The 12,248-nt window shown below is 42.7% G+C and overlaps 1 protein-coding gene across 9 annotated transcripts in view; it reads right to left on the bottom strand.

Moving 5' to 3' along the window:
- camk2g1 (calcium/calmodulin-dependent protein kinase (CaM kinase) II gamma 1) overlaps positions 1 to 11,113 on the bottom strand; it is an 88,050-nt gene extending 76,937 nt beyond the window's left edge. For 6 of the 9 annotated variants that reach the window (XM_061227314.1, XM_061227315.1, XM_061227317.1 and 3 more), the window contains exons 1-2: positions 10,932 to 11,111; positions 9,590 to 9,684 (exon numbers count right to left, since the gene is read on the bottom strand). In XM_061227314.1, coding sequence (XP_061083298.1) covers positions 9,590 to 9,684; positions 10,932 to 10,996 — 160 coding nt within the window. In that variant the 5' untranslated portion in view covers positions 10,997 to 11,111. Of the gene's footprint in view, positions 1 to 9,589; positions 9,685 to 10,931 lie in introns of all 9 variants that reach the window. The other 3 variants (XM_061227320.1, XM_061227321.1, XM_061227323.1) reach the window with 2 other exon arrangements.
- Between the last annotated feature and the right edge of the window lie 1,135 nt (positions 11,114 to 12,248).

Below are 12,248 nucleotides of genomic sequence, written 5' to 3'. Positions count from 1 at the left end.
GAAACCAGCAGAGGCTGGCTAAATCGAAACAAGCCCAGTAGCACTGAGGCCAAATGATGCCCGCTCGCTACAGATGGAGCCATTGGAGGTAGAGCCGGTAGAGGGGCAGCCTGTAGCCTTTCGGCTAAGGCTAAGTGGCGGCTAAGTTACACGGCCGGGACCCGGAAGGTTGATGGTTCAAGCTCCGATGTAGCCACGATAAGATCCGCACAGCTGTTGGGTCCTTGAGCAAGGCACTTTGTCTGCTTTGTCTAATCAACTGTTAGTCTCTTTGTATAAAAGTGTCAGCTAAATAACAAATTCTATATAAATTATAGAATTATAATTATATAGTTTCCCCTAGAAGTGTCTTCTGCAGCGGGGAGGGGGGGGGGGGGGGGGGGTGACGTCATTACCACCCCTTCTTTCCCCCCATAGACATTTCTTAGTTATAAATAGGTACATAAGGGGGCTATGTACTATGTGGCTTAATTTTAAATGTTCCGGTTACACATTTATTTCTAGTACTGCAATTATCTTAATGTATTATTAGGAACATTAGAGATGGCTTGATGTGCATAAAATTTAAATTTGATCATTGTGTAGGCTACTCTAATGAACCTATTCAAGCAAAAACTTTCTGCAAATGCAATATAACACTGGGTCTCCATATAAAACAAACAAAAGTCATTGTACATGATTGCGGTTTACCGGTCTTTTGCTTTTTTTGGCAATTAGAGGAATTTTTTGGATCACTGAAGTGCTTATTTACTCTGTGTTTGCGAGTCTCCAGTACTCTCCAAACTAGAAAGTTTACTATACCGTTGCCTAGGAGATGATGATTGACTTTACCCACAAAACACGAGCATGCACATGATAAACAAAATGAGGCCACCTTAAAGAAAGAAATGAGCTCATCTGATGTGACTCCACTCACTCTTTGTCGCACCAAATTTAGTTCGGTTTGGCATCAGCTCGCCATTTGAACTTAGGGCAAGTGTCGTTACTTCAGCTTCGGCCAGGCTGTGTGTTGGGGAGTGTGCTACAGCGCGCTTGTTACATCAGAGATGCACGCGGTAATGTTGACATACATATACTGATGAGAAATTGTGAAGTGAAGTGTGTGCACTTGATTGAGCGGCGGTGAGAAACTTGCAGCGGCGGCCAGCCACTGCTGTTTGAATGCAGGGGAATCACTGTAGAGGCAGACGCAGAGCCAAATGGAGGCAGGCCGAATAGAGGTGGGTCTACCAGAGACAGCCCTAATACAATTAGGCTAACTTCAGCAGAGCATATCAGAACGAGGTTACATGTGGGACAATGAGACTTGGAGCTCCTCTAATCAGACAGGGCTACTGTCCCTTAATGTACAGTGAATGGGGAACTGGTACTCGATATCAACAGGTCGTTCCTATAATATCTCAGTCTATAAACTGATTATAAACCATTATAAAGCAAGTTATATAACTTAAGGATACATATGCCTCCCGGGATTTGAATCCACAGGCTTACCAGTTATAAAAACATTTCTCCAATTGCTAATCCAATACTTGAGCCCACACAGTGCAGACAAGATTTCTAGATTTGACTAGAAGCAAGACTCTTTATCTTTAACACATAATGAGACCAAATTGTTTATGATGAGACCATTAGTTCAAAGACTACGTATAGAACAGAAATATTGTGAGGGTATGTGCAGCTTGTAAAATTAATTTCCCAAATGATGGCTTCTCGCTCCCTCTTTCACTCTCTCTAAGCAATGGCTCACCTGTGATTATGACTTACACATTTGGCGGTCATATTTTAGGGCTGCTTAAAAGGCCATTGTGGTATGATGCAATAAAAGAACATCGGAGGACTGGGGACATCGGAGGACATGGGCATACTCAAGAGACCAGTTCTAACATTATCCAACATTATTCATTCACACATAGCAGATGGACTACTCATGCATACATTTTTTGGATACATTTTGATTGGTGAATTTTGGGTGTCCCACGAGGGACATTTTCAAGTACAGTTTGGGTTGCATCCATATGATACGTGAAGGAAAAATACAGTTGATGGAAGAGTAGAGGATAAAAGGAAGATGAGATGATGGGGGAAAGAGGGCAGAGATGATAGATGGATGGACAGGAGACACAAAAGAAGAGAAAAAGTAAAGGTACAGGGGAAAAACTGGAACAGTCTCTTGTTCTTCCTTCATTTTTCATGCTGGATTGCCAGTCTCTGTCTTAGAAAATTCCTTCCCCATCATTAACCTGGAACACCATGATCCCGTGGCCTCATTCTGTCACTGCACGCATGTGTGTGTGCGCGTGCGTGTGCGTGTGCGTGTGTGTGTGTGTGTGTCCATGTCTGTGCTTTAGAATCAGGTGACAGGGGGGGGGGGGGAGGATCCAGTTCAAACTTCAGGTGGGGTCACTGCCATTGCATTGAAGGCGAAGTCATTGTACAAGCTGCATTTGAGAGTATTTTGACAATTTTAATGATTTAACCCCTGAATGCCCCAATACTAGCCCTTGTATGCCCTCAAAGTTCTATAAATATTGACAATACCATACATTGCAGACAAAAACAACAAATCGAAAACAAACTGTATGCTAAAACTGAAACATCAAAAAACACCAGAAAGTGAACTTGCCCTTTAATAGGTTGTTTCTAAGATAAACACTCACCTGTGGTACAGGACAGACTTAACTATTCACAATGGTATTTCATAAACCCAAACGACCTAAATAAGCAACTCTATAAGCTCTGAGAGAATTCTTTATTCTGAAAGAAATACCCAGAATTCCATTCCACCCCCGCACCCCACCCCACCTATTAAGAAAAATTGTTGAATTCTGGGGGACTTTGCTACACTATAACTTACTATAGTGTGCAAACAGGAGTGATAGGTGTGTTAAAACCTGGGATAAAAATCCCACCAAAGGGCACAATTCATATCCCATTGTTTTCAGAAAACTAAGAAACTGCAGATACAGTGGTTCAGTTTGGTAACCAGTATCAGATCCGGCCCTTCCATCAGATCCAAGACCCCAAAGAAGGCCAGCTAGATCCAAGAAACGGCCATTGCAGAATGAACAGAACTGCTATGGAGCCATTGGACAGACAGCCAGCCATTTTACTGCAACGTCTACAGTGAGCCCCATTTGCGGTCCCAATTTCAATCGCCTTCAATCTGAGCACATTAACATTTCTCCTGGCCGCCTTCAGCTGGGCTCAGCAGAAACTCCAGAGACCTTTTAATTACTGAGCAAGTGTGTGTCGTCGAATGGTCAGTATTGCAGAGGAAGGGGAACAGAGACCAATTTATTACCTCCCGTCATCTCACCAATTCCCCACACACACACAGACACACAGAGACACAGAGACACAGAGACACAGAGAGACACAGAGACAGAGAGACAGAGAGACAGAGAGACAGAGAGACAGACACAGACACAGACACAGACACAGACACAGACACAGACACAGACACAGACACACACACTTTAGGTTCATCAGTAATGAGACCGCCCAGTGAACTGATGCTTTAGCCCAGGGGTCGGCAACCCTGGTCCTGGAGAGCCGCAGGGTGTGCTGGCTTTCGTCTCCACCTTAAAATAAGCAACCGATTCAGACCCAAGAAACCAGGTGAGGTGAGTTAACTGTGCAATCAACGGCTTTCATTGATCAATTAATGCCAAGTAACAATGAAAGCCAGCACACCCTGCGGCTCTCCAGGACCAGGGTTGCCGACCCCTGCTTTAGCCCATACTGTTCCCAGACAGAGAGCATTCTGGGAAACAACCAAGTACTTTCCACTCTCCAGTCAAAACAGCTGATGCCTCAGGTTACATTTAGGAAATTTTGAATTCTGCTACAGTCAATGGAAATGTAAGATTTATCAAAACTATTTTGGACATTCTTTATATCATGAACATAAAGAATTCATATTTTATTTATATAGCTTTTTTGTAATATTAAACCATTTAAAAAAAATCTAATATTCAGAATTTTTCCCCTGCAAAAGCAAATGATTCTAACTGCCTGTCAGTGGAGCTAAAAGGATTCCTCATTATAGATCCAATGCCTTTTTTATCGAAGGTATTTGTCCTTTGAAATAGTGACTGGGGTTTAACCCCTGGATGATTTTGGTTGAATTACCACCCAGGCTGATTTTAAGCCACAAGTGAATGCCTTCGCCAGGTTGGGTCATTCACAAGCCCTGGCTGGGCAGCGCATCACAGCTGACCAAGGCCAAGTGGGCGCACTGCCCACATTAATGCTCCTGCCTCACTCCCTCCTATAGGGAGTGAATATTTAAGGCTTGGAACGCTCCCAGTTCTGTGAGGGTAATGGGTACACTGGGGCGGCCGGTGTCTGTGTAGGTCCTGAGTAGGTGTATAAAAGGCATACCGTTTTTGCGGTATATCGTAATAAAAATCAATGATGATAACCTACCGTAAGCCTTTGTGCTCGCGGATTAGAAGGAACTTCATGTTTTTATGTTGCGTAAGGCGCCACGCATCAGAACAATGCAAAATGGCCTACTGACCTGCCTCTAGCTCCCCTCTGAACAGTAGGGGGAAAAGTGAACCGTGGCAGGTCTCTGTCGCACCAGGTTACAGGCAGTTTGTCATGGGCCAGTATGGAGAATCTCCATTCAAAAAGAATTTAGCCTAGGAGTAACTTCCGATTGAGACGTCTCAATAATTCAAACACATCGGGCTTCAGGACAGTTTATAGCTCAGACATCTTTTTGTTCTTAGTGTTAAAGGCAGGTTCAGATCTGTGCCATGAAAGCCAACTCGCACACCATTACCTGCACCATGCATGGATCTGTGGCTTCACTGGCTCACGTAAGGGGAATTACACACTGTGATTATCTCTAATCCCAGACAAAAATCACCAATTGGGTCATTTCTGAACGAGCCAAATGGGGGACATGTCCACTGAACAATGGCCCACGGCCTGGTCACAAACAAACACACAAAAAGTAAAGGAAGAAGGGAGGAAAAAGATATTTGGAGTAATAGCCATAAGTGTCACGAAGGATCAGAGTCCATGACAACGTGCATTCAGATAAGTGGATTACTACAGACGCTGAGAAATCCCAGAGAGAGGGGGAGACAGTAAGAGAAAGAAAGACAGAGAGATGGGACAGGGAAGAAGAGATGGCTATTGGCTCTAGTAGCTGTGGCTGGCAACATGAAGACTGAAGAGAAAACTTCCACACACTCTGAATGAGCCATACACACAGATACCCACAAGCCCAATGCACTTGGGCAATACCTGGGAAAGGTCCTAACTTAATCCTGGTGGGTTATTGGTTCGGCCCAGTCAACCAAGTTTTATGAGTAATGCGGAAATAACACTTAGCCCACTGCCAGAGTCCCCTCTCAAATCGCAAATCCAGAGCCCGCAGCTGCAAACCCACCAGGGTAATGTTTTGACAGGCGAGTCACATTTTTGATATCTAAATCTCACATTTTTCATCTCATTCTTTCCCTCTCCTTGCCAAGGCGCTGAACCATGTTTCCACACTCCGACGGACACCCCACTACACAGTACGCGTGTATATTTTCACATAGATTAGGCCTCTGCGTTCACTGCAACCCAGTTGACGTTTTGAAAGCATCAAGTTAACAGGAGGGAGACTGAGAAAAACAGGCTTCAGACAGACATACAGTAACCACTGCGTTTTTATCTGGTACAAGCCGGTAAGAAACGGTTTGAGCTACCGGTTGCCTGGTTACGATGGGGAGCTCTGTCAAAGGCTCCAAAAAGCCATAGCAAACCCATTTATGCTTTGCTTTTTTGGATTGTTTGTTTTGCAAAACCTCCTTCGCAAAAGTTTTAGTCTATCCAAATTCTTTGTCTAAAACCCACGAGTATGCATTTAAACTTTTTTTTTCTCGTTTAGTAAACAAATTTAAATGTGGCTCACCTTAGATTTCATGCACAGATAAGCGATAAAACATAGAATACAGATAAGACAAAACATATCAACGAACCTGATGAATCCCATAATACAATTCACCACACAAAACGACCACGCAAAAGCCAGCATCCTATCCAGACACACCTATTACAAGCAGTCACACAACCACTCCAAGCAGTCACACAACCACACAACAATTTTAGAGCACACCTACAGTACACTCATTACAAGCACAGATGGAGGTCTTGTTTACAAGTAGGGATGTAACAGTATGGTATGGTATGTAAAGAAGGTTCATAAAGACCAACAGTTCTAAAAAGTGTGTTCAAAAAAAAAAAAAATCAGATGGCGGTGATTTCACAGTAAAACGCATTGAAAACAAATAGCTATCCATGGACAAAACAACTTATTTTACTAAATTAAATACAATGGCCTTATTGCCATCACAGTACGGGGTCAAATCTGCAAATTGTGCTTTCAGTCCTCATTCCTTGTTCCATCCTCATAATTGACAGAAAATTCCACACATCTGACATTTATTTAAGTGACAGGTTTTCTACTGACCCTGTTTGTACTGGCCATGATTTCTGCATGAAAATGCAGTCTTGTTAAATGAGTGGGCACTCTTGATTATGTTAAGTCACATAGCACAAGAATATCCTCCTGCCATGCCAGGGTTTTTGGGCTTCTCCTGCAGGTCTTTTTAATATTCTATAGGGAGACTGTCTGTATACATGCATTTCTAAACTAAATTAAGTTAGAATAATGTTCTAATCCCACGGCTTCGACTTTCGGTATAAACAGTCAGCGGTTTCCAGTATTTTTTCGGCACTCAGGATTGTGTTGCACCTAGTCACAAGCAGAGACACACATTCATTCCAAGCACAGACAATCATCCATTCTGAGCGACCATTACACAAATAGACAGATTGTGATTAGACCTTCACGGTCAACACTGGCTTCCCTCCACCCCAATAAATCAAAATCTCGCACAAGCTCGGAAAAATTTATGCAAGAGGACCATACGCAATTCCCCCCGTGGGTGGGGGTTCCAACCCTTCCATGGCACTCTCAGCCATGGCTTCTCCTCCATCGGTGACCCTCTCTGCTGGACTGTCCTGCTCTCCTTTTCTTTTAAACAAAATATATATTTATGTCCATCATCCACCATAATTTCATGAAGTTAATTTCATCAGGTTAAGTTTCTGTACCGGTTGAGACTATTTGCTGGGAAAGAAAAAGTTGTTACACACACACACACACACACACACACACATCAAGCCCCTTATCAAAAGAAATCTATTTTAAATCCATTTGATCTAGTTTGATGGGCACTTTTCAAACTACCTATATTCATTCAGCCACCCAGGACTGGTTCTGTGAGATGAGAACCATTTCTTAAGACTAGATCTGGTTGACCTCGCGAGTGTACTTGGGACAGTGATTTCATGGAACAAGGAAGGACAAATCACAAATAGTTAAAGAATCCTGACCATTATTACCCCACCATACTCCACAAACTGCAGCTAGAAAAAAAGAGCAAGGACTTCATTCACGAGACCCTGATTCCACATTCTTTTCTGTAAGCTGGTGGAGGGGAGTCTCGTTTCAAGCGACTGGCGTTTCCTGGGAAATCACTATGACACCGACTCCAAGGGTGGTCGAACGCCACCCTGACAGTGAATTCTGAGATGCCTCGCTTTGACGCCGTTGCCGTTGCCAGGGAAACTGCGTCCTGAAAGCCACCGCGGCGGGAGCTGGGGAGGGGCTTAGACGCCGCGCGATGCAGCAGCACCCTGGAGGAAGCGCTTTCACTCACTGGTGCGACTGGCGATGCCAACTGGGACAGCAAGTCTACACCAGGGCTATTGAAGAGCAGTTGGGAGGTTAATGCGTCTTAATAGCATCGGGTGGGTTTGCATGCAGACAGTATGAACTCCCGGGAGAAAGATCTTTAATAAATTAACAGATAAATAACTACATACAAGATTTTTACCCCTCAATAACATGTACTGACAAAACCGAAGAGGCAACAAAATGAATCTTCTCTTCCAGCAGGATAAACAGCAGGGTCCACCTTTCAAAACAGAGCGTACCTATGTTTATCACAGCCTACTTTCTCACACTACACTCACACCTTAAGCAGGTTTCCAAATGCTGAGGCTATGGGCAGAGGCAATTAAATTACAGCGAAAGAAGCTCATCCATAGACAACATGATGTTAAATGTAGAGGCCACAACAGCAACCTTTAACGCAGGGGCTATGCTACATAAAACAAATGGCTCTGCCTCAAACAGCACTCCTTATACATTTTTCATGGGGCACATTCCAATTGCTTATTTCTCACCTCCTTCCTTTCCCTGCCTTCTACGTGACATTTGGACACAAAATGACACAAACAAATCTATCCATTTGATGGGTGGAGCAAGGAGCAAGGAAAGGAAGCCAGAAAAGGGAAAACGAGGTTACCGAGAAAATATGGAACAGGCAAACGGAATGGCCTTGCCCCTTCATACGTCCTCTCGAAGCAACGTTACAGTTACAGACATAGCAGATGCATGGCAGATGGATGAGGTGGATCCACAGATCTATATGCCACACTATCTGAAAAAATACATCTGCAAAGGAAGCGCTCATGTTTCGTTGCTCAAGAAATCTTCAGAAGCCTCCAAGCTCCTGGCAGCTAGCTCCTTGAAGGAATATTTAACGGATTGGAATTTCCTTAAATAAGGTGGACCTCTATCAATTTCCGGGTCAGGCAAGCTAAGCTATTAGAATGAGCCCCTGATTACTTCAAAGAAGTTCACAATTCTGTCAAAACTACAATAAACCTTCAAGACTTATGAAATGTACTGTAGGCCTCAGGGTCGATGTTACAAATAATATTCAGTCATTTAGTTTAAGACCATCAGTAAAGTTAAGCCTGGGAGGAAAAAAAAATGCAAATAGATATTTTGCAGGCATACTGTGGCTCCAATGAGCCATTTTTCAAAAGGGTCTTATGTGATGAACAACAATAGAATATAGTCTGGAGTAAATACTGTAGCTATACAGTACATGGCAGATATTAGAAACCCCTCTTGGAAAAAATAAAATATTCCTTCGGTAGCAGAAAAACTAGTAGACTACATCATGCAAGGTCCGTCACAGATCTCTACACTAGAAAGCCTCCAATTTCCAATTTTTCCAATACGAAAGGCTGACAGAAAACATGCAAGAGAAAAGAAGGGCCGTCCATCCGCAGAACAACCCAAGTGGATATTTAACGTTACGCTTGAAAGCTAAGAAGTAGCGGACGGTCCCTTGAAGAAGTGCTAACTGCAGCTGTTTGGAGATGCCGGTGGCTAGGAAGCAACGCGAGCATATCCTCTTGGCTTTTTAGGACAAGCTCGCGGGACACTAACCCACAATAATCGCCAAGACCGTCCATTCGAACGTGTATCGCGTGCAGGAGACACAACCACATTTTACTTGCTAAAAACCCGAAGCATGGCAGCTACAAATACAAATCTCTTGACCATCTCCGTTCCCTACTGGACACAAAATTGCTGCAACATCACAATTTTGTGATGCAAAGCTATTTTTTTCTAATAAAATGATTGAATACTCCAAGACAGAATACTATGACGTTGCACTTTATTTCGTCGATTTATATTGCCGGAAAAAAACATTTGTCTTACCTCTTGCTGAAAGTTTTTTTGTGTTAATAATTTTAGCAGCATATTCCTGGCCAGTTGATTTTTTTACGCATCTCCTGACCACTGAAAAGGCACCCCTGTATTTGTAAAAGAAAAGACAAGACAACATTTTAACAATTAATATGATGGTCTTTCACCTTCATGAAATAAATGCCATTTTGTCACAGCTGTTGTACGCACATAGCCTACAGCAGCCTACACGCAGGAATTGCAAATCGTTGATGAAGCAGGCGCACATTAAAATCTTGAAGCAAAAAGCACAGATGCAAGCGACTAAATTACAATGCAAAGAGCATAATCTTGCTTTTACGAGCCAATCGTTTTAAAATTTAAACTGTAGCATGCAGTCAAGAGAATACGAGTCTTCTATAATCGGAGCTACAAGAAGGGGATGGGGCTTATGCTAGAAGGCCAGCAAGTCAGAGGATGACAGGCAGAGAATACCTCTACCATTAAGGACAAGAAAACATAACTGAGAACCGGTAGTGCTATACTTCTGAAGGTAACGTCGGATAGCAAACTGACTATCTGAAATTATACAAAAATCATCCACTCAAATGTGAGATCAAACCCTTGCAAATGCACTCCGCCATTAACATCAAGCATTCCCATTTGAATCGTGCTAGCTAGTTGAGCAAATTAGTGACCACCTCTTTGACTACCAGGCGCCGTAGCCAAATGCAACTAGAAATGTGATTATGAAAGATTTTACAAACAGCATGCAACGTCACCTAAGGTACTGTTAATAGCTTGCAGACTCGATAACATTTTCCGCTGAACGCAGTGCATAAGCAGTTCGACACTAGCCTAGCAACTACCCATAACGTTAACGTTATCAGTGCAGAAATCTGCAGCCACACTGCGTGGCCCTAAGCAAAATAACGTCAGAGTGCTGCACAAAAATGCAAAGCTAAAGCTCGGGCAACAGCTGTCTTTAAATAAAAGACAAATGTCAAACGAATGTTACAAATATTGCAATTCCTTACAGGCGTCTGGTAGCTACCTAGCTAACTGAGCAAGGCAAGATAGCGAGTCAGCCACAATCAAAATCCCTAGCAAGATAAGCACATGAGCAAGTAGATATACAATATGTCGTTAAGCATTACGCTTTACATTTTTAGATCTAGCAAGTACCTGGCTTGCTAGCTAGCCATTTATGCTAATATATGATGCACAACTGGATTCAATCAGTCCGTTGCTTGTGTTGCCTTGTTTCTGGCATGCAAACCCATTCTTTCTGTCCTGTCAATATTCAGAAAGATAAGCACAACGATATACAAATCAGGTAAGCTTAACGCATAAATGCCATGTTATTTTCCCTTACTTTCCGAGCTCTTCGTACAGCTGATATTCATCTGTGAATCTGGTGGAGGTTACGATCGTAGCCATGTTCCGAGGGGGGAGGTATCGCCTCTCGTTTGGGTGACTTCTGCGCTCAGGTTTCTAGAAGAGAACCTTTCGAGTCTCATGCGCTCAGAGAGAAAGAGATATACAGACGGAAAGGGAGGGGACATGGGGTGGAGGAGGTGGAGGAAAAAACGGCCAACAACGCGAGAGTTTCTGGTCTGAGGTCGAAAGAATCGGATTTGTTGCTGCTGCATTGGCACAGCGGCTACTGCGTATGTGCCAGAATTGGAGAGCTTAACAGCTCATCCAGTGGCCGTAACCAAACGATCAGCAATTCCTCTGTTTGTACAAACATAACTTTTAAGATCTGCGCGTTATGCAATTGCCTACTTTAAATGAATTACGTTACTACTGTGGCACCTTTGACAACAGTTGTCAACTGGATTGCTTCACTGCGAACAAATGAAAGCACAATCACTCTGAAACTGAAAAGTTAATCTTGGTTGCATCTGTTTATAAAACCTTTTTTCTCTGCAGGCTCTTTTAGGCAATTCTTACCAAATTAATCTGGCCATCCTGTTTTTCCAACTAACTAACAGTTTGCATCTTGCAGTATAGCCTCTGAGGTTCTGTTTGTGAAGTCTTCTGTGGACAGTAGTCACTAACACTTCCTTCTTTGCCTCCTGAAGAGTGTTTCTGATATGTCGAACAGGTGTTTTTCTTTGTTATGGTCAGATTTCTTCAGTGACAACTATAAAGGTGTTCCTACCAGGCTCAGTGTTCTCTTTCTTCTTAATGATGTTCAAAACAGCCTATAGTTTGATCTAAGTCTACTAACTTTTGAATCTGTTTTTTTTTTAATTTTATTTCTCAGCCTCATAATGGCTTCCTTCATTTCCATTCGCACAATTCTGGTCCTCATGTTGAAAATGCCAATAACAGACTCAAAAGCTGATCAAAAGCCTAGAATCAAGACAATTGATACAATATGCTTTCTTATACCTGCACTGAGGAAGCAATCTAACACACCGGACTAATCAGAAACACTTCTGAAGCCATTTGATCCAAACATTGTGGTGCCCTGAAATAGTAAAGGGGTAGGGTTATGTATAAAGAGTGCTGTAATCTCTGGTGGACTACAGTGTGTAACAATGTATGTATAACAATACCCTTTGATTAAATCAATCAAAGGGTAAATCCACATGTGCATTGTTTGATTACAAGTCAAAAATGTACAGAGCAAAATCAGGAAGAAAATATGTCTGTCTCAGATATTATGGTCCCAAACATTACA

Source organism: Conger conger, chromosome 2 (genome assembly GCF_963514075.1).
Source record: "Conger conger chromosome 2, fConCon1.1, whole genome shotgun sequence".
Taxonomy (NCBI): domain Eukaryota; kingdom Metazoa; phylum Chordata; class Actinopteri; order Anguilliformes; family Congridae; genus Conger; species Conger conger.
This window is presented reverse-complemented; position numbering and strand designations above follow the sequence as displayed.